The sequence below is a fragment of the Argopecten irradians genome, chromosome 10 (assembly GCF_041381155.1).
Source record: "Argopecten irradians isolate NY chromosome 10, Ai_NY, whole genome shotgun sequence".
Lineage (NCBI taxonomy): Eukaryota > Metazoa > Mollusca > Bivalvia > Pectinida > Pectinidae > Argopecten > Argopecten irradians.
Genome location: NC_091143.1, coordinates 41,263,417 through 41,287,959, shown reverse-complemented (window position 1 = coordinate 41,287,959; position 24,543 = coordinate 41,263,417). Strand labels below are relative to the sequence as shown.

At 32.9% G+C, this 24,543-nt stretch overlaps 1 protein-coding gene across 1 annotated transcript; it reads left to right on the top strand.

Annotated features, from left to right (window-relative positions):
* The first annotated feature begins 1,125 nt into the window (after positions 1-1,125).
* Positions 1,126-23,538, top strand: LOC138333925 (uncharacterized). The gene is made up of 4 exons (XM_069282589.1): positions 1,126-1,904; positions 18,727-18,899; positions 19,652-20,102; positions 20,573-23,538. The coding sequence occupies exons 2-4, from the start codon at positions 18,758-18,760 to the stop codon at positions 20,997-20,999; spliced, it is 1,020 nt and encodes a 339-aa protein (XP_069138690.1). The 5' UTR covers positions 1,126-1,904; positions 18,727-18,757; the 3' UTR covers positions 21,000-23,538.
* Positions 23,539-24,543: the final 1,005 nt, after the last annotated feature.

Sequence of the window (24,543 nt, the reverse complement as noted above, 5' to 3'; positions counted from 1 at the left end):
TTTGGAAAAAGACAAAGACGTTGTAAAATATAAGAGCTGTGATAATTGAATCATCTTACAGAGGACAACCAATTAAGTGCTTTTACATAGACCACCATGTTAAAGTTTGTTACAGTTTTGTAATGTATTTTTAAAACAACTGGATATTTGTTAGCTACTGTGTTCTATAATTAAAGTCTAGGTTCTCATATAATTCTGGATAGGAAAAAAGCGGCGGTCCTTCTGTTCAAAATCCAACCAGAGTAGCCATTTTGAAATAAGGTGAATTTTGCACTAAAATCTTCTGAAATTCTGATGTTTTTACCTATTCATTATCAAAATTGATATTTTGAACCTTAATTTCAATCTGGATTTCCAAATTGATATAATTGTTATCTAGGAATAATAACCTGACATAAAACATTTTTACTTTTGTAAAAATTCTAATAATTAACCAGCCAATCAGTGGCCGGGACAATATTCTATCCTGTGCCCAATTTTCTATTAACAAGGCTCACTTCGAAGGTCGTTTTTTTTCCATTTAGTTGGTTGTTTCCTACATTTATATTGTACAAGAACGAAAATTAAATCGCAACGCAAATCGCATCGCAAATAAGTAGGGCCAGTTTAAGTTAACGCTAATTAGCGCAAAGCAACATGCATGTAAATATCAAACAGATCGCATTGTCAAATAATTAAATACTTCAATGAAAGCTCTGTGCATTAACACTTAAATCAAAAACTATCAAAACATACATCAAACAGCGCCTAAATCTGATTAAATACTCGCGACGATTTACCAACTGTAATAATTTCACTGTCATTACGTAGCAGTAAGGTGTATAATTTGTTGAACTAACAAAATGGTAATTTTGTTTCTATTCTAATAAACATGGAATGTAATCAACCTGAAAGGTTTATCCATATATACCCGAGGTGAACTTGCAATGATATAGGGCATTAAACCTAAAAGCTACCCCATACATAATGCATGGGGAAGGGAATATATCTTATAGAATCGGGTAGGTAGAGCCTGTGGATCGCAATTCTGCTTGTGTATATCTGGATCAGTAGTGTTCGGTATATCAGAACCTGATCAATAGGTAGGTAGCACACCTTCCATTCCATACCTACAAAGTACCTGGTATACGAACTGCCCGTATATGCAATACACAGCAGTAAGCGGTGCCTACCCGCTTTAAGGCTAAGTCTATTAAGAAATCATTCAGATCAATATAATGCCTTTCGAGAGTTAAACGGACTGGTATGCGAATGGAGTGAACTTCGACTGCATATCTGTGTACGGGAGACAGCATTTATTGTCGCCGTACTAGATATTTGAAGCAGTTTCCATTGAACTTCACATGATAAATCGTTAGATGAATCATATACCTACAGAAAGTGAAAATTCGAACATTTAATCAGTTGATACTTTGGGACGATTTTATATGGAAGGTACACCGCTTAAGTTTGTTTGTGTATATTTTGATACACAGTGAGAAGTCTCCAAAAATTACGACGATCGTTTTAATCAGATTGTGAAAAGTTATTCAGCAAACGTGTTGTTCTGATGACATAATATTTACCAATTGAACATTTGATCGGACGAGTCCCATACAGACAGAAACGCCTCTGAGGCTTTGGTGTGACACCGGCGATAGAAACTTCGGTAAACACTTTAACAAAGTTTAAGTGATTACTTGTCAGGCTGAATAAAAGGGGAAATATTCGCGAGGTTTAAGTGTAGCTTGACAGACGGAATGGCTACATAAAATCAGAGTATAAAAGGCTTTATTTAGACACACGAGTGTATTTACAATAAAGGCCTAAGATAATTTGATTGCGAATGACAGGCAGAATGAAGGGATAAACCCAACCGCTACTATACGGACCGTTATTCGACTCAACATCGTTGTGCAACACAGGTAAATATACATGATTCTTTTTTTGATTTATTATTTGTATATTGAACACATGAATTTAATACTGGTAAAAGTTTATTCGTGGTCATATTTACTGTCATACTGTCAGTAAAATCCAGTAAAACTATAAATCTAACACTGGTGAAAGTTTATTCGTTGTCATATTTACTGTCATACTGTCACTAAAATCTAGTAAAACTATGACATGTATTTAAGATTGAAATTCAATTAATGAATTAGGAACCTGACACTTTAAAAATCTTATAAAAATCAGCTGCACATTTCGTCTTCGCTACCCTAATTCGTTGGCTAACCAATACGTACATAAGTTGTAAACGAAACCATGTAAACAAAGTATTTTAATTTGATTGATACTTAATGAATTTTCAGTCTAATTGGTTTATTTATCTTTAATGGTAAATGTTTAAATTAAAAACTTTTTACTGCAGTGTTCTAAACGTCACAACCTTAATGCGTTATTTAATGTGGCAGTTTGTTTATGATTCCCGTCGTTAAATGCCATGGTTGGTAATTCAAAATTGGTTTGGATATATATATGGCACTAGAAAAAGTCTTTAGAAATGATAGCTAAAGTTTGAAAGTATGTTAGTGTCGACCTGAATGCAAAAAGTCGTGTTTCTACTGTACATTTCATAATTAGATCTAAAGTGTAGATAGTATTTCATTTTCATAATTAGTTCACGTACTGCAACAGAATAGATGTCGGTACATGTACATCGCATTGATACACAAGCAATATTTCTTCACGTGAAACGGGACAAAAGAGTGAATTTCACGTGAAATTTTCACATGAATTTCACGTTAGATTCACGCGAATTTCATATGATTTTTCCATGTCAATTTCACATAAACTTCCCGTGAAGTTGACATTAATTTTGTTCATTTGTGAATTTTACTTAAAGGGAATATCCACGTGAATCTTTCGTGAAAAAGCCTCCACGTAAAGTAAGTGAGGAAATATTGCCTGTGTAGACTTTCGACAATTTTACAATTAAAATATCTGATTTTTAGATAGAACATCTTTAACTACAATTATAATAACATTTGTTTTATTATGATTCGGCTTAACTCATTATTTCAACATTTTACGAAATAATTAAGTGTTTATTATATCAATCAAACGATTGACTTATATATTGATTTTGTCTTATCAAAAGCTTTGTTATTTTAGCACTTGTTAGGTTCTAGTTACTGTGAAAAGTAAGAGTACTCAAAGAAAAGACACCGACCTTCGGATCGTGCATGGCAACTGCCTAACACTTGCTCCAATCTTTACACTAAGAGACATTTACTTTTATTACGATAACATTATGGCCTTCTATTACTAATTAACTTTAGGTACCTCACTGTAAAGCAACACTGCATGTTGCTCTGATATCTGTTTCTATATTGTTCTCTGAAAGAATGGACACACGACTTCTATAATCGTCATAAAATCAGATATATCTGTATTTGTACAATATATGTACACTTAACTATTTACAACGTGCGTCTTAAGCGACATTTTCTGAACCTGTGCCAGAGTTGCAATGACCTTAACACACGTTCAATGCAAGTCCTTTCAGAACACATATAAGATTGCTTTCGGTTATCTTTAATCTTTACTTGTTTACTTGTCACACACGATTCCGGTGAAATGCTTATTTTTTCTTTGCTTTTAAGAAAGTTACAATATGAAGGTTATTAAATGCGCAAACGGTGGCTTTGTAACATTAGCTGAAGTTATTGAATGGATTTCAAAAGCTTTAAGGTCATAGAAAGTAATTAGCATAGACAAACACAATAATTGATTTCTCGCAGGTATAAACCTATATATCAAAGCCTTTTAAAAGAGAAATAATGAAAGAATGTGACAATCCCCATATAAACATATGAATGAAATATAGCATGGATAATATCATAGGTGTGTAGTTATTCCAATCTGTTATCAGTAGATGTTTTTGTATGAATTTAGATTAATAAAATGTTTCTTAAAAAAACGATCGGCTTGTTGTAACCAGCAGTCTACATTGTTACCTGGTCTATAACACGTATTTTTGCTGTGAGGTACTCATCATAATATGAACACATAAACTTACATGGCATTTTCATATGTTTATTAAAAAGATCTATTTTCGTGGGAACGTAAATTCGCTGATTTTGGTACAAAAACTAAATCCACGAAAATTAAACTCTCACGAAAAAAATGTTTAGAAGAAAGGAAAAACATTGAAAAAAATTAATTTAGTGCAGTATATGCACAAGCAATGTAGCAAAATGAACGCCTAAGAAGTATGTAATACGATTAATACGAAACTGATAACGAACGCAGATCCAAATAATATAGACTTAAATCGATAATCACGGTTGGGGCCGATAATATACCTAGACTGAATGTCAATAAACAGGGTTGAAACGAGAGGTGCTGTATTTATAAATCAACGATTTTCTTTCTTACTTTAGAACCCGCCATTGAATTCATTACTTGTTAATTTGTCGTTACTACCGACTGGGCGCATGTGTAACATGTTTGAAACGCCAACGAGAGAATGAACTGTATATATACATAGGACGTTGAACAAACAGACGTATATTGGTTTACCATGTCGTGTTCAACAAAATATCTTACCCACATGAACTTTTTATCTTTTCATTTTTAAAACACTGCATCAACACAGGTCTGTGATTAAACAAAACTTTTGTTTGTGTACAAAAGATCACACGTGACAATATAATTAGTTTGTGTATTTAGTATATTGTACACGCTCCTTGGTTGCCATGGAGACGCAACTAACACTGAAAGACTCTTCGTTATTAGTAGTGAACTGTTTAATATTGTTTCTGTTTTGATGTACATATATGAGTTTTATAAGCCTTGGAATTCGTATATATGATATGAGATGGCAATATATAGCATCTACTGCATGTTTTTCATAGAAACATCCTCTTTTAAGTTATCGTTTATTGTTCATTTCTATACTTGATATGGATGTGTTCTCGATATTTTATATTTATCAAGACATTACGGGCTAAATTGAGTCGTTATGTAATTGCAGATAACATGTGTTAAAGAGTCAATCACCGCAATGATTTGAAATTTAAAATAGTTAGATTTGAGTAAAGGATAGCTTCTTGAGTAGACTATACGAGTAGACTGAGTCCTAGTGAATGTTGAGTATAGAGCACTCAGTAAATTTTTAAAAGACTGGGTTGATTAATTAATCTTTTAATTTTATGTTGCTGTACAATCAATATTTCATAATACTGCATGTTGAATTCTTCGAGTAGAATACAGTGTATGCAGACAAATATCTTAAGCTTATATAAGTCTTTTTGGGGTTTATACTCATGTTTATGCAAATAATGTCCCTGTTTCTATAGAAACTGTCCAGGTTTCTTATAATATTGCGTGATATACTAAAACGTGAATAACAATGGTTTACTTAATTAATTTCACATATTAATTGAGCATCATTGCTTTCGTGTATGATTTATAGAAATATTCGCGTAACATTTTAATTTTCTTTCGAACTCCCTCGGGAAATTACGCGATGATTTGTATTTACGCGAAAATAAAATGAAATATTGAGAACCCAGGCAATAAAACAGTTTTGTTGCTACAGGCTTGTGTTTTACATATTTCCAGCAAGATCAATTAAAAACTGGTCAATATTTCATTATCTATTAAGACAATCTGTAAATGATCAACCATATTATTTCCTGAAATTAAAACCCATTTCACAGGAATGCTTATAAATAACTATCGTATTACGGATATTTTTTCCACCGTAAGGTCACTTGTTTTATTGGCTTTATGCTCCGAGCTATTTTGTTTTTCTAAATCATTTAAACACTTTTATAAAGCAATTGGTTTAAAGTTCCGAACCCGTCATTAAAGCGACATACACATCAAGTGGACAATTAAGTGGTTTTTAACACCTGGGGTAGATTTGTGTATTCATGCTGTGTTCTCAATCTTAATTTTAATTGCTAGAAGGTTAGTTACCGGTCCGACTGTTTTTGTTTGCTAAGCACTTTATTCCAAGTTATTTGAACTTTAATGGTTGCTAATATAAATCATAAATATGATAATATAGCGATATCTTTTAAAACATGAGTTTTTAAAGCATGTTTTTATTAAACAGATAAACACATTTTTTGTTTATAAGTAAAAAATCAAATCCACGATCATGCTCGTAGCGTCGATCAAAATGAGGATTCAAATAAATGTATTAATCAGTAAATTGAGTAACATTTTCGAGTTGGGTGTGGTTGTAAACTCATTTCATTGTATTTTCTTCATGATCACATTTGCATTATTGTTTTATTGAGTTGCAAACGTGTCGATACTTTTGTAGCGGAATTAGACTGGGTCTATCATTTGTGACCAGGTGGCTCGGCGGTAGAGCAATCGGCTAGTGTTCGGAGGTCCCGGGTTTGAAGCACGGTCTGGCCGCTACCTTTCTCACTCTAACTCTTGCTCTCCAGTTCTGTGTCCCATGTTGAGCAGTTTATAAGAGACTGCGCAAAATAATGATGATTTTTCCCTCCAAATGACCCGGCTTTTCTCCAACACTAAAACCAAACACGTAAAATCGTGAAACGCAACCACGTGAATATTTCACTTCAAAAGAACATCTGTGCAACGTATTCGAACTATTTGTCTTGAGTTCTTTCTGATACCCCATAAATTAACTCAATATCAACAGCCTTCAATAACGTAGCAACAACGCGCCACTCGAACTGCACAATGGCTTTATTTACAGAGGACTCTAAGGAAAATGATTAATTGTTCTCTACAGATGACGCAAATATAATCAATTACAATTTACTTGGTGGCAATGCAGATGGACTTGGTTTATCTAGGTAACACATAATACGTCAATTATTGAAAGTAGAATAAACACACTGAAGTGGATGAATCACCTGACAATATACACAGGTATAAGGATGGCACTGTGGCGCTAGTTACATGTTTATCACCTACGTGAATCCACCTATTGGGTGTATTACAAAAATAAATAGATAATGCATGTTATCTTCTTTGGTACTGAATATAGTATATATATACAAAGTCTTGTTTGCAGGGGCAATTATGCTCTTGAACGTTTTTTCCCCTTATTTTCACAACGACTTCACTTTTAACGTCCTGCCATATTCTCATATCATACATGATGAACTTTTCCATTCCTATATATTCAAAGTGACTGCACCTAAACTCTGTTTTCTGAGACAATAGTAGAATGCTTTGGCGTCTTGCAATTTCATTTCACGTTAACAGCCGAAACTGTTCCATTCTAAGATTTGCATAGAACAAAGAAAGAAAAAATGGTATGTCTGTGAATATGCATACAAGTATTTGAAAAAAAAAGAAATTTCAGTTTATATTAAACTACTTCGTTTAGTCATATGATGGCAAACTAGGAGAATACTAAAAGCGAGATGTTAAAGAGCAGGGCCGTTTCTTTCCGTGAACATTAACGATAAGGATAAACTATTAGTTTTTAGGCGCATTCGTATTGATTTTTGAAAATGCATTGCATGCATGCGATGCTTGCAATTGGTATGCCCATATTGCACAAAGAAGTAAAAACGTTAATTTGAATATCGCATGACACATGGACCTGTTTACGCGCGGCAGAAATAATCTCCATTGTAAAAAGAGGATTATGTAACATGTCAACAAGTAATTTATGTTAATCAGTAAATAACATTATTTACACTTAATGAGCATTCAGAATAGCAGTTATATATCATCAAGTTTGAAATCCACCCCGATAGTTACAAAATAATACAATTTAATGCATAATAAATGAGCCGCATTCACAAAGTAAAAACAGAAATGAAAAGTGCCCTTAAAAACTTAATTGAAGTAAAGAGTCAGATGAGATTTTTATATTTTTACTCTGTTTGAGCTGTATAGTAGTTACTGTCTGTTGTCAGTAGAAGGGGGCCGCGGTGGTCGAATGGTTAAGATGTCTCGACATATTACCACAAGCCCTCCACCTCTGGGATGCGGGTTCGAATCCCATGTGGGGCAGTTGCCGGGTACTGACCGCTGGTCGGTGTTTTTCTCCGGGTACTCGGGCTTTCCTCCACCAACAAACCTGGTACGTCCTTAAATGACCCTGGCTGTTAATAGGACGTTAAACTAATCAAACTATAGTTAGTTTTTCATGTTGACTTTACATTGCTCTTGAATTCACTTGTAACAATTAAAATGCATATTCCTTGCACATGATCCCTGTATTTATAGGTATGTATTAACATCAAAGATAGCATTTTTACAATTTTAGTCACATTTGATTACAAATTGAAATAATTGCATTGGCTACTGGTAAAGCCATTAGACAGCAGGCATTGCAATACATGGATCATCTCCCTCGTTATTCACATGAGCTAACCTAGCGAAGTTGTCATCAAATTCACGATATTACCAGAAACTCGCAAAATGGCCTTAACTACGTTATACTACTGACACCAGTTTTTATTAGTAAACGTCCTATTAACAGCCGGAGTATGTCGGCACATCTTAACCACTCGGCCACCGCGGCCCTCAAAAAACTAAACTAGAAAAACTAACTAACATGACAATTTACTTTCAAAATCATGCACAGGTACTGTACATGTACATTGTCCATGTATTAGTGACAGCGGGCGAAACGAATTCCATCTGCATAAGGCTGCAGATGAGATGTCATATATTGATACAGATAGCAGAGTCCAGATTCAAAATCATTTCTTTGCTTCCCAAAGGAATGTATGAAGTTTAAAGTTACTTTAACAATTGATATCTTTACAACTTTTAACGTTCCTTAAATTTATAAAATGTTGATGAAACTAAATCCTGTTAGGGAATACCACTGTTTCTATATATGTGGTCTATGTTTTGATAAACAACTGCAAGGCCAAGACACTCTGGATATCTATTTTTTGCAATCAAAGTTTGTACATTTTGTGAAACACATTGGACAGTTAGTGAGAAATGTTTATCTTGTTTTGTGCATTTACCATCATAAGGGAGAGTCTAAAGGTTGCTATCAAATCGCCATCTTATAGCAACATGAAAGGGAGCGATATATTAAACTACAACTTAAAGGGAGCAAGTCATGGATAGATCGGTGTAGTGTTTGTATACTGTGTGAGTTAAACGATAGTTACTCTTAAAGTGATTTTAGTACTATGTACTATCTAAAGTTTCTATCTGGGAAAAAGTTCGGGGATTTTGCATTATAGTTTACATCTGATATAATTGCAAAATTAAACCTAAATATTTAAATCATACTAATATCTGCAATAATTTGCGACTATTGTAAACAAATATTTAAGATATTCACATAATCACTTTGAAAATAATAAAGTATGATTTAGCATTTTAAACCACTGAAGAAAATTGGCAATGAAAGGATAAATAATGAGACAGAGGATTACAGACATACAGGGGTGTTATTGTGCACGTAGTCTATAAACTCGTGGTGATATCCCAAGCTTATTCTACACAGACATTGGTACGTGGCGCAGCTTAACACTAGTTTTATTGGGTCCTAAGAAAGAGTGGGCAGGGCAATATCTTAAGATGTATGTGTTTATTGTACCCGTTGATCACCCAATATCTGGGGTCAGTACATTGTCCCCGGTCGACTTAAATATGCAGGTAAAATGTTTATTCGCTGTCAACAAAATATACATCATGTTTGGTGGTAATCTGCTTATGTTGTTTCACGGGAGAGAAAACGACCACCCATATCCACGTTACAGATTATTCGCATATAGCTGAAGATAGCGGATAAGTTTGTGACTGTAGGCATGACAGGAAAATGAAAAAAAGCCCTTCAGATCACCATTTTTTCCTGTTGTGAATTTCGCGATCAAATAAAATCGTAAAATTTTATCTTTGCTAATTAATATCAAGTAATAAATATTAATTAATATTGAAATCAACGGATGATACTCTTTGCGAATTTATTAATTTGAAATTATTTTGAAATGGAAATCGCGAGTTTGTGTAGCTAGTTTGGTTTACAGTATGACACATTTTTAGTATTACATATACATCTAGCTGAAAATCTTGTTAAAGAAATTGATTGCATCCGTGGAAGAAATGAAATAAAATGAAGTATAATAATTAATGATAAAATAGTTCTGTATGCCATCTGAATTTTGTGTGGATTTAATTTCACGACTTTTGCGATTAAAGTGAAATTGTGAAAATAAAATACCGCAAATTCGAACGCAAATGAAAATGTCATTTTCAAATTAATAAACCAGCGCTCATGAAATTAAATCGACGCGAATGTGTGACTCATATCGAAAGCGCGATATTAAGCTGACACGAAAACAAGCAGGTTTACAATATATATCTACAAAATAGATTATTTTGAATATGGTAAGATGTTTGAGTTGAGTTTATTGATACAAACTATAGAAATACAAACCGTAAAAAGTTTTAGCTGACTGTTGTTTGCTAAGGAAACAAAATGAAGTACTTTAGTTCTATATGTCAGAGTGTGATATGTGTGCTGGTGTGTTTGTCTTGCGAGGTGGGGTTAAAGACGGTGTACAAAGTTCAAAACCTCATACTGGTATGACATAAAATATATTCAAAACTTGATTTGGAAACAAACAAATCTTGCAAATAGATAAGCACCCAAAACTGATATACTCAATACACATTAATGTTCAATATTGGATATTTTCCTACTTTGCTTTATTGTGTAACTTTGCAATATAGCTCATTTAATATGAATTTTATTGTAAAAAAGTACTTTGTTTCTAGTTTTGACAGATACGCCCGCTTATTCTACATATACTGTATTATATAATGTATTGCTAAGCGTATACATTTAAATAAATAATTTAAGAAACTAACAATACTCGATGATGAAGATCTGGTTTTATAAAAAAAAAATCCAGACAAGTCTTATCTAAACAAATGTAACGGGTTAGTTTGAAAACCGTCAAACTATATCTATACAGGGAAAATTGTTCGAAATGTTTATCTTTAGGCAAAGAAGGCGGATTAGAGTTCGAAAGTGTTTAACTAAAACAGCCTGGCACACATCAAATGTAAATATTTCCTATTAAACGAAGTCCAGGATAGGCGATACACAAATACAAAGTCCAATATCTGGGTCTGAAGTGCCATGCCCACTTATTATAACTCGAGGGTTGATTTTACACCTCTCGCCCAACAAAGAATGCTTGGCCCAATATACAAATATCGATTATGTGAAAGATGAATAGAAGGAAGTGTGAAAGTGTGACAGATCGAAGTTTGAGTATAGATCATAAATAAATAAAATGTTATAAATCGTTTGTCCTCAAGGTATGACCTCGATGAAGCACTTGATACAGTATAGTGTGTTACCTGGTATATTAATGGGATGGTATTCCTTAATACGATTTCAGTGCCAAGCAAAGTAATGGCAGGTTTTCATTTAAGGTCGGAATAACTTTAGGCTATAAATAACACATGTATATTACAAAAGTCACTCACTTTAAGTGTTCCGTGTCAAGAATTAAAATATACATCGGATATTTAATAGTTTGCTACTGGACTGAGTTTTGAGAATTGTTAAACAGTATTCATTAGAATATCACTAACAAACATTTTGACGTCTAATCTCAACCATATGAGTATTACGCAGTGCACATTAACAGATATTTACGGAATCTAATACTAGTAGGCCTAGTGTTTACATAGAAGTATTTACGGTGACATTGTTTAAGTTTCCGTGTTTTTTCTACGACTTTCAAGTTTCTACTTCCATTTTGGTCTAGGTTGTGTTAATTTTTCCAACGGAATGTACAATTTTCAGTATGGTTTCTGCGTAAGTGACAATTGTAATTACTTAATTATAAATTATCTATATTGTATTATATCTTGTACAATTTTGACATTACGTTAAAATGGTTTAAAGATATATCATTTATTTTGATAAAGGGGAATTTAGTTACTCTATGCAAAACATACAGGCCTATTGTCTATTCCAGGTTACTATTCTACCTGTGCCACGATATCGTGACACGAGACTTACTGATATGATATCATACCCAAATGTACAGGAATAATACAAATGTAGGACAATGTCGATAGATAAAATACAAAGATGATGTGTCATTAGAATATATATACATTTGTACATGTATAATGCAAAAGGATAAACGATTGAGATATAGACGCAATAGAAAATAGTTTTCATAACAGAACAATAATTATGAGTAATGATAACATAACTTAAAATTGTATGGATCTGTAACAAGAATGCATCTAAATATTCGATTTCATTTCAATACACTGAACTTGAAGCAATAGTGAACAGCATGCATACTGGACATGTAGATAAATGAACACTATGTGATGATACGCCGTACGACAATAGTGAAATGCCGACATGATATAGGCTATGGAAACTTGTGGTTTTGTTAATTTTTCGTGCTGTAATAATAACATTGTGAACTATCCATAAATCATTGAGGCGTTATTATGATATACACTGTAGTATATAAAGTATATACCCCATTGCTCCATTTAAATGACAAATGTATAGGGTAAATGTAACGTTCTCCAAAACAAGAGTAATTTTTTTCCCGTTAAAATTGCTTTCACCTTGTAAAATTTGACACCTAGTTAATCATGAACACAGTTCATTGAAAATGGTTTATTAATAAATATTTCGATCTTGTTATGTAATTTTTACATGATACCAACATTTCCTTTGATATGTATATGTACCTCTGCACACGTAATATGTCCTTAACTTTTACAACGATATCGTTATTAAGACCTCCAATACATATGTCAATGTCATAAGCGACCTTGCGTTGATTGGGTTATGGTAATTTTATGCGTCCTATTTAGGTAAGATATAAATCACTCTATTCTAAATATAAATATTTGTATTTCAGATATGTGCTTAAAGGATATAAGTGGTTTAAAAATATCAGATTGTTGAGTGTGGACATGTACTTTGCACCTGAAATAGACAAGCTGTACAAAGTATGACCATAAGATTGAAAATTGATTGCAAATGAAAATAATTATATTCTACAAGTTTATACATGAACGAGAAGATAATTAATTATGGATAATCAGCTAAAATGAGTTAATGTTTGCAAGCGTCATAAAATGATTTTGATTTTAGTTTTGGTTTTATATTCAATACAAAACCAAGGTCAATTTAAGAAAACCTCTATAAAACGGTATTATTGCAATACATTTCTTTTGTGTCCCGTTGTGATAGCGGTATTGTCACACTCGCTGTAATCTAAGCACATAACATGATTACTATCTACCATTCTTTTATATTATAGTACGGCACGCTTCGGGGAAGGGAGCGATATACTTCCTCTTATGACGAATGTGAAGCGCAAAATGTTAAAGAATAATGTCAGTTTGTGAGAAAGATGTGAAAATATCTCATTTAGCTCAGCTTTGCAGTTTATTATTATGGGTAACAGATTCAAGTATAAAGTCTAACATAAGTCGATGTAATAGAGAATCCACGATATCTTTATTATTTTCTCTACATACAAATTTTATAACAATTCATATTATTCAGAAACAGTTGTGTTATAAAAGATTATCATTTGTTTTCTTATTTATATTAAAATCGAAAGTTGTATATTTAGCTAATTGAAGCATATTTTCTAAATTACACTCATTTAGTTGAAATTTACGAGCTCCATGTAGATCGCATATTAGTAGTCCTATTGTGTTATATGTTGAATATTGTAATCATAAACAATTCTGAAAGCAACAATACAAGAAATTATCATTGTCCATATCAAAGCTTTTTTGTTTTACGCTCAGTGACACATTTCTTGATTAATGATTAAGCGGTTCCTATTTCATGAGAAATATACTGATATCCGAAATTCATATCAGTCCCCAATGATACAATTACATAGAAGTTTTCTGATTGTGGATTTTCGATTCACAACTTTACGCATCACTGAACATGATGTGATTTCAAGTGTATTTTAGATAATTCCTAAATGATAAAAATCATGTACAACATTGTGTAAAGTGCTGAAAGTTCTTAGCTACTGACCCCTATACAATGACCTAATAACCTAAATTTAAGATTATATGTTTTGATTTCTTATCAAATGTGATTGATATAGATTTACTTTCATTGCAAAGTCATTCAATTTCAGCTAATGGTGTTAAGATAACATTTTTTAAACATAAAAGCCAATGTTTTCACGGATACCTGTCATTTTAAGCAACACGCACGTACAGTTATTTTGATAATCATCGTCACGCATGAGTGAACACGAAGAAAGTAATTGCTTCAAGTGCTAGCGATTCTCTAAAGGACGTAAAAAGATATTTAAATGTATAGAATAGTGGGTTATATGTAGTTGTTATCAAATGTAGTTAATGTAATTGTTGTTACATGCTAATTAAACTACTCTGTATAGTTGATAGTATCCAAGTCAATACTATATTCATGATTCATGATCCAGTAAATATTTTCCAGCGCAATTCTTTTTTTAAAAGATACATATTTGCTAACCCTCCAGTGTGCTGTGCAAGAAATTGGTAAATACCTTGTGTATAACGTTACAACTAAGGAAAAATATAAATGTTCGTTAAATACAGAAATATATATTGTTCGTACACTTATGATTACAAATAAACGTAGAGAGATTAATATAGTATTTTACACATAACTTACAGATAATAAGATCAGATAGTGGATGCATTTTTAAATCAATGATTTTTACTTTCCCTAATACGTTAGGCAATGGAAACGGGTAAGACGTTCACTTATCTGAAGCGCCTGCATGGCGAACTATATTTGCCTATTCCTCTTTTCTCTGTGGAATTTATTTATCAAGGAATCTAGAAAATATATCCAATTCTGGAAAAATTGAAACTTTAAGAGATAATCTGCTAATATTTCCACGTGTACTATCGGCCACATGTGGATGAAGACGCCCACTTGAAACTATCAACTTCCGGTTAGTTTATTATCTCCCTTACATTTAAGGTTACATAATACCATTTATGAACGGAAGGTATGTGTGTGATTGAAAGTGCGAACAACGAATAAGTCTCCTCCTGTGAGAAGACAGATGTGTATTTTGTTGTTATGCTTGTTATAAATAAACATTTATTTTAGAAAAAAAGAAAGGGAATTTGTTTTACATCATGGTGTTTTATTGTTTTTATATGTAAGACATTTTGTGTATTCATTAAATACCTTACTGATAACGAAATATTTCTAGCTTTATATGACAGAAGATGTTGTTTATAAAATTATACCACTCGTTGATTTCAGAACATGTTAAAATGCCTTGTCAATATTCCTGTTTGCTACGCAGTTACAGGACCAGTGACGTTTCCAATCATTTACCGGATAACATTACAACGTGTTTACACAAAAGATTAATTAGGTTTAAAGTCCACTCCAGATAAAGCAAAAATCGACACAACGTACACGCCTTCCGCTGCTAGATTTATAGCAATTGTTCACTACCTCATTTCATAACAGACCCGTATTTTATGGACGTTTGAATTATCGCTGGTGTGAATTCGATTCGTGTGTTACTATGATCATACCGATAAGATCTAAAAGTATATTTGGCTAGGACTGAATGATGTACGCTTTATATTTATGATGCAATTATGAGTTACCAATTGAGAAAAAAAGTGTTAATATGACAGTCACTTCAGAAGTTTAAATGATGTAACGACAGTCAAAATCTAGAAAATCAATATCCAAATTGTTACATTTCCTTAAGGATAAATACATTTTTTGTTTATGAACACTATACATGTATATCTATCAAAGTAAGAACGTATTTTGATCACGAAAAAAAATCCGTGTCGTTTAAATATTGATTGTATTTGCTAAAAGCGTTGATGCTTTTATTTCTTTACATCACATTTTACATCACGTGTTTCCCGAATTGATAGTGGTTTTTTTTTTCTTTCATCACTAAACACCACCAAATAATGATTTACGACAGCTTTGTCATGCTATGTCCTGGTTAATGTCAAAAGAAACCATTTTAATAATTGACGTATTGGATACTTGCAACGGAAATAGGATACAATTATTTTTGTTGCAAAGAAAAAAATTATTCATAAGTATTTCATTTTGTTAATGACAGAAAATATATATAGACTATTCTACAGCTTCCGGCGCTATTCGCATAATGCGTTATGTGATGAAATAGGTCATGATCCTACTTAAAGTAATTGTGCTATTAGTTTTGTTTTGTGTGCTACTATTGAAATACAATATAATAAAAAGTGACGTATTGTTATATACGAGTACATTAATGTCGATATGTCGATATTCGAGGGATGTGTCTAATTACCATCATGATAATTACCTACACCCACTAAGTATATCGTTACACCTCTCTGTGCAACAAATCGCCTTACTATATTAAACTTTTTAAAGTATTTATATATTTAACGAATGATGCCGAAACTTTCATTTAGTATTAATTTAAGCTGACAATACAACTTAAAATGCATGCATTTGAAATTTAAAAAAAAAAAAAGAAAAATAATAATAAAACACCCTCTCCCCCCTCCAAAAAACCCTCTCCCCCCCTCCAAAAAACACTCTTTTCAACTTAAATTGTCAGCTGTACTGAATATTAGTTATTAAATTAATGAATCCGGCCTTGAATAATGATATTATATCGTTGAACCTTTACATTTTCATGAAATTCTAACTAGAAAAAAACCCAACAAGTACAAGTAGAAACGTTTGTCCTTATTTCATTCTTCTTACGGCAAGGACGACAGGGAAATTGACCTACAATAAATCGCGTTGTAACTACTCGATAATGTATAAATTATACTGTTCTGCCACAGAAAACAAACACATCCGTTGTTGTACGGCGTCTGTATCAGCTGATCAATATTTCTTGTGTGATAATGATAAAATATATTTTTAACTTTCCAGAATTACTCATTGTTAATATTCCTTGGCGGAAAACACTGCTAACTGTTTATAGGCTGCTAACAATGTAAACAATACTAATGTCTATTACAATCACTTGGTGTCGGGTTTACGTTGGTAACGGTTCCTGTGTATTATTTTGGTACACAGCTAAAGTGATCATGGTAATAGTAGATAAGTCTAGTGTTAGTAGATTGTGTTCAAACGACATATAACGACTAGCGGTGAAACAGTCCATTTTTAAAGCAGGATATCTGTTGTCTGTTATTGTAAGTATAATAAACTTTATTAATATCTGTAAAATATAAATAAAAGATTCTTTCATTGATGTAATCTAAATACAAATTAAAAAGTTTTCAATGTCTATATGATGTGACAGATATGCAGGTGTAACGTTGAAGATGGACCTCCGTTATAAATTACCGGGGGAAATTTTAAACGAAGATCCATTTTCAACATTACACCGAAATTGTCTATTGTAAAAATTCTTGTGTTACACATCGTATTAGTAACTTGCAGTGCTTGCGATGATACTAACTACAGAATTGTTATAAATGTCTGCATAATGGTGTTATAGAATGCAGTGTTATGTTTCAACTTTCTAGTACAAAACATTTGGTACGATTTGTCGACCATTTATTTTTGCTTTCAATTTGCATAATATCCTACGAGCGACTTTGACTGTTTATGGAAGCCTGTCATCCAGACGTGATTTATAGTACTTTATGGCTCTATGTTACTGAAGCTGACTATCAGACGCAACCCATTGACAGTCAATGGGGTTATTGACATTTAACTTTCAACGGGTGAATATTTGTCCCTTTCGGTAAGTGTTGAGCGTAAGCAGTGCCTAAAATAGATCTAGAAGTGATATAGGACTTAACGAGGTCCAATATATAACAGTCGCAAAGACCCCATACAAGGACAAATAATAATTCCTTTAATGTTCATAATTCAATAAAGTGCATTGTTTCTGGATTCTCGTTGACTTTTTTCCCATTTTTCATTTCTGTGAAGTATAGTTGTATCAATTTGCTTTACAAAATGAACAAAGTTGCAACATGTTATAGATACCATATGCATACATATTAACATTAGAGGTGATTTTTATATAAGTTCTTTCATCACTTCTTTCGCATCCTCAGCGTTTCCTCATCAGCAACTTAAAGTCATGCCATGGCTGGTCGTTCCATGAGAGAGAAATGTCACTTTAACTTATCAGATGGAATTGACAAAGATTTTTCTTCTACTAAAACCTATCTCTATTTCTCTTAGTCTTCGTTCAAATGAGTTTTGGTACATGCAATAACTGGGTTTGATAAATGCATTTTGAGTTCTGATTGAAGTACTTATTTTAATCTTCAGCGTACTTTTAATACGCTCTTGGCATATTAACCCTCGCGCTTAGCGTTTACATGATAACGGAAAGTATTTTGTGTCCTTTTAGCAACAATGCAGACGATAAGGAAATGAATTATCTATCTAGGGAACACCTGGTGTAGGTAATTACAACCAATAGGGATGGTCACGCAAGGACATACAGAAATAGATGGAATAAAACGTGTATGCCAGAATAAGGTCAATTCACACATGAAAAAAACATGTACTATATGCTATATCAACAGGAAACCTAATCTTATAGACATCACTAAATTAGAAAGAAAAAAGTAGGTGTGACTTCAAAACTCATAAGACAAGTTTAAGTGAAGTACCATCAGCGATTCAATCAATATGTATTGAATGGGTTCTGAATTTGTTATAATATAATTGTAAGGTTAATCTAGATCTGTTTTACTTTTCTCCGTGCTGAAACGATACATATCGACTGAAAACTGCAGAATGTTCCATCTGTGATAATATTGAGGACTTAACATGTCATTCTTTTATCCTTGCAGACATGATAAGTGTTAGCTGAACAACAACACAATGTACTACCGTAATGTAGAAAAGTCGGACGCTTGTCCTCGAGTACTGTACAGGCGTTCCCATTCAGCTCGTGAGACGTACCACCCATCTATCACTGACCTTAGCGAGCAGGCTCTCCGACTCCCAAACGGGTTTAGTTCAGGTAACGTATTATCAAACATTCTACTTTGATTAAAAACTAAAAGACAATCGTTAAAAATGATGCAATAATAATAAGACTCATTTGTACCTTTTTACATGGATATTTTCTTATCTTGAACGATCGATATACAACGATTTGTAAACACAGATATAAAGATTAAGATAGCGAATCTTTATTACGAAATTTAAACTTATAGGGTCATGTATAATGCATTTCAAATTTAAAGGTCTGTTTGGTCATGAAAATATAATTTATTACATTATTTATTACATTATTTATTACATTATTATTACACTTTTCATTACATGATTTATTACATTGTTCATTACATTATTTATTACATTATTCCTTACATTTTTATAACATTATTATTACATTATATACATTTGTATAACATTATTCTTTTTATTTGTTATGATTCTGTTCGTTTTACGTACACTTATTATGATAGTAGTAAAACTTCAATGTTCAGATAATTGAAGTCTTGACTAAAGATTCTTATATATATTCTATATTTAGTTAACGATATATAAGCATATATGACTGTCACGACTAATTTGTTTAACATTATTTTCATTCATTTTTGTGATATGACGAACTTTTCACATATTTTGGTTTTATTCAAATATGGTACTCTGGGAGTGGGCATATAGTTTTTCAATGGGACCTTCTGCAAATCTTTTGTCTGTTTAAGCAAACCTATCTCTACTAGACTTGCCAATTATGTGACGTCCTTTTATTTTCTTTTTCAGATGAAGAGACAAGCATATACCCCTTAACCAATGGACACTTTGGAGATCGATCTGTGAGACTCGATGTATCGACTGAAGACTTCACTTCTAGAGACGATGATCTACATAATGGAAAACTTTTGGAGGTCAATGGTACAAATCACATAAATGACATTCCGTCTAGACCACCCAGTATTCGTATACATTCTACGCGACTCCCCAAGGTACCAGACGACAGTTACCGAGATAGGGTGTGTCTGTCTGCCAACAATCGGTACAAGATTGGAGGATACCATCGACGCCCGCGAAGTGTGGAGATCGGGCGTCTGTCGTCTGCTCGTTCTCCGCGTTCAATTCCCAGTGGATATGCTGAAGCTGATATGGAAAATAACAATTTCGTTCCACCGAATTTTATAATCAGAAATTCATGCTCAACGTCAACAAACAATGTCAATTCAGTTTCAAATCTAAAGTAAGTAATTTCCAGGTATTGTTTCTTTTGTACGATTCTTTGATATATGTATTTAATAAGATGCGAACCCTGTCCAAATATTTAAATATCTGGTGTATGGTTCGTTTAATGAAGCGCAATAAAATGAAACCATATGCTATACTTAATGTTTAGATTAATTCAAATAAAGAAATTTGTAAGTACATCAAATACAAATCTACACAGAATAAGCTCTTTTACGTGCCCTTGGATTTAGGTTTATGGTTACTCGATAAAAAATAGAAACTTCTTAATTGAAAGGAAGATCCCTCTATGAGAAAATGCGCTAATAGCCTATATTTGCGTTTATTTTTATAAAGATAATAATTTGCAGTGTATCTGCTACAGTCAACAAACACTTTTTTTACAAAATCAGCTTCTATCAACTTGTTTCATTTGTATAGTTTTCCGGTTTATGTGCAATAATTGTTAAATCGACGTTTTATTTTCAGAAAAAATTCGGATGGAAATCAGTACCGACCACAATCACAAAACAAAGGGAGACAATCGGGGATACATCTGTCAAACGGATGTGAAGAAAAAGTTAATGGGTTTCATCAGCATCTAGTGAATAAGCACCCGTTATTGAAACAACGGATTTCTCGTTGGCTAACGAACGGTTTTAAAATCCAAAGCTTAAGATCAAAAAGTGTGCGAAATTTACCAAATGATTTGAGGCCATCTTCCGAACGTCTTTCCTGGAGTAGAGGATCTCGGAGGAAGTTTTCGGAACATAATTTGGTTGAGGAAATGAGAAAGATTAAATTACGTCAACAGAATGTGACAAATGACGTCACATCCTGTGATCAAAATGACTGGGAGTTGACATCATCGCTAACAATCACGAACCTTTCAAGGGATACGACTTTAACGGAGTGAAAATAGATTAAATTAACACCACCAGATGATTTCAACATTCCTATAACGACCGAACATGTGGTATGCTATATATATAGCGTATGGACACGAATTGCGAACAATGACGATTGCAAACTCGGTATTTATTCATCCTTTAGCAAAGAAAGGTCAAGACCTCAAAGGTCATAGTGTTGTAAAGTGCATTTCATGTTGTAGAACTATTTCACATTTTTGTGTGCTTCTCAGTCGTGTTACATAATATGAACGATTCTTCATTTGTAAAATGTCTGCCTTTTCACCATGTCATGAATCAAACGCTATTGTCATCCAAGATAGTTTTATTACGCTGGATTGGGTGAAAAGTACCATGTACCCAAGGATTGTCAAAATGTCAATGATTTGCAAAAGAATATACACTAATATCTATTTATGTAATCCCTCTCTCTGTAGGACAAATGTTTAGAAAGTCATGTTATATTTTGTAACATGATGACGTAAATGACATCAAATGGAACTAGCTAGACGTCACACATTCATAACATTATAGCATTTCATTTCTTGAAAAATTGGAAAACAGATGAGATTTAATTTATTTTTCTCCATAAACTGTTTGCTTTTGCGATATGATCGATTGATTTTCGTTTTTATAAAGTCGTCTGCTTTTTATTGGGAATTTGTTCCTTTTAAAACTAACGCGGGAATTATTTAAGAGAACACATGAGCTATTTTAGAAGATTTCTTTTCCCTTTCTTTCTCTATTTTCATTTTTTAAATATCAGGAATTGGTTTTAAAAGTGACCGATCGCCAGGCAGTATGTGGCCACGCCTCGTATCCGCAAACGCACGTATATCTATTCAATGTCGGAGCAAACATCGTGGCATACACAATACAAAATGCAAAGTCAGGTGCGGTTTGATTGACTGGCGATCCGTCAATGTCATCAGGAACAAAGTATAAAGATTTTTTTCTCCGTTTTTCAGTCATTGCGTCTAATATGTATGCATTGCACAATTTGCTAAATGAACTATCTAAACGACAAGTAAACTATCGCATGGTTAAACCTTTGTTTTAGTAAAGTTTAGATAAACTTGTAAGTATACGCACGTAGATTACGCATCTGATGCTTTGGTAGACATCTATATGTATCGCTATTTTTCATATATGAATGTTTGGGTTGCTTCTAGTACTTTTACAACCAATTACAAATGTACATATCAATATCCAAGCTGTTGCATTAGCACTTATAGAAGGTCTTTCGTTATTTAAGCATAATATTTCGACAAAGGCACATGTGCATACTATCAATGTAGGAAGTTACATGTCAATCAGAAACAAAATATAATATGCTTGCACAAAGTCTACATATCCATGTTTGAAATAAAAAAAAACAAAATCATTGTCTTGTCGATGGCTGCGAAGTTGTTGTTGTGTGGAAACAACGCTATTGGTTGTACAAAAATGCATGTTTGATATTCAATTCTATTGCAGGTTAAATCTGCTTCGCCGCTGACAAATGGTATCTTTCTCTTATCAAAAACAGGAACAGACGAGTATTTTTCTTCAGTTACAAAAGTTACTTACTTTAGACCATAACCATCATTCAAAAGTTTGAGCTTCTTAATATAACTTCATTAAGATAAAATTATTAAGAATAATTAATTGTGTCCCGAAAAAAATACCATGGCACTTGCCCTATATGGAATGAATTACTGATTGTGCATGTACCAAAAGCAAAATTAATTATAATTATATGTGTTTTTGTGCTGATTCGACACGCGTATACACGATAAAACATCAGTTATTAATCAAATGATGGGTATCATTTATGCTCTGTCATAAGAAGCATCTGTAGAAAAAAAGTCTGGCGTTACTTCAAAAATCATCACAATCTATCAGAGTTACTTCCCTTCGGTTCATTTCGCCATTGCTGTAATGACGGAGTGCAATCGCGACATCTCGGAGTAATTTCCGTCAATCTTCGGAAATGTTATATTTTTTAATGATTACCGGAAATTTCTCCGAGGGGATCCGACTGGATGGAGTGAAATGAAGGGATATAACTTTGATACATGTAGATGAGGTGATTGAGAATATACTGAGTAGCTGATAGATATCTAGTGGTGATATTTTGAGGGGTATTGTAATTTGGACCAAGCATACAAATTATTAAAGCCAGACAGTTCGTTAATCTTTAGGGAAACGTTATTTCGCTCTCCAAAAGTTAAAAAAAAAAGAGTGAACAAATTTAAGTCCAATTTTCGTGAACAGGAACAAACACTATATTCTGGATTCATAATATGTAGGTCAAAAAACCACTTAAGGCTTTCACGAAATATACTTATCTATTTATTTATTTATAGCAATTGAATATCTTCTTTGCAAATAAGTATTGATATGTCAATGTTACATTTGTATTTATTTGACACAAGATAAAATCAATGTTTTTACTGTACGAAACAATGTAATTGTATATTTCGGTATTGAAAGTAAGCATTGCATTGTCTACTGTACTGTGAAATATGACGTATCTAACAACAATAAAACGTTTCGTCGTTGTTATTCTAATGTTGAGTTTATTCGATAAAACAATGACATTTTCATTATTGTTCTCTATGAAGAATAATGTTTCCAAATCGCAATTTGAGGGAAGATAAATTCGATTCTTTCATGCAATCGGGAACTTTCTGGCAAACTTTATTTTTTAAAAATAATTTGCTATAGATATTTTGATCAAGTCTTCGTTTCAACTTGCAGTTTTCCATGAATTTCCTAAATGGCCGGATTGATATAAGACCTATTTTATGATAATTAGAATACGTATCCATAAAAAACGTAAACTCATATAAGATAGAACTGCAGCACTATACCGATATAGATAATTATGTCTATACAATGTTTTATTTTATGGGACATAAAACGTTAACCTATTCTTTTTCTCACAGACCTGTCCCATTCTACCTTTGTCCAACGTTATTCGTTCGCCTATAGTGTTACATTGCACTAAGAATACCCAATGTTGGGAGATTAATTATTCATTGACAATAAATCAGGAGATCCATACCCCACTGACCCACAGCCTAGGTCAACAGGTATGTGGTCTTTCTATTCTTGGAATCATTGCGTGATTAGCGGATTAAGGACTTATAGAGACAACGATATCGTTAACAGTGGAGCACATAAGTGCAGAAATATGGCCAAATTGTGCACATTATGATTAAAACAAGAAACTTGGCACAAATGAAATTTAGGCAAAAAGAAACTTTTTGGCCTCTGGGCCATCGCGAATTAGCCTTATGACGTCACTGGCGGCCATTTTCCAAGATGGCGGCAAAATTTTTCAAAACCTCAATTTAGATCAATAATAAGCAATGTTTCTGATTTTTTCCTTTATTCATTCCTAAATGATGTATGAATGAAAAATAAAACATTTGCGACATTAATTTTTTAAAATTGATCGAAGTTAAAGAAATTCTTTATCAATCTGGCGTCATTGGGCGCCATTTTCCAAGATGGCCGCCAAGTTTTTTTTAAAAACCTCATTATAGATCAATGGCAAGCGATTTT

Coding starts and splice junctions, on each gene's coding strand:
- LOC138333925 (XM_069282589.1), top strand. CDS start 18,758: ATGTACTACCGTAATGTAGAAAAGTCGGACGCTTGTCCTCGAGTACTG. Junction 18,900..19,651: donor CCCAAACGGGTTTAGTTCAG/GTAACGTATTAT, acceptor TTTCTTTTTCAG/ATGAAGAGACAAGCATATAC. Junction 20,103..20,572: donor AATTCAGTTTCAAATCTAAA/GTAAGTAATTTC, acceptor TTTTATTTTCAG/AAAAAATTCGGATGGAAATC.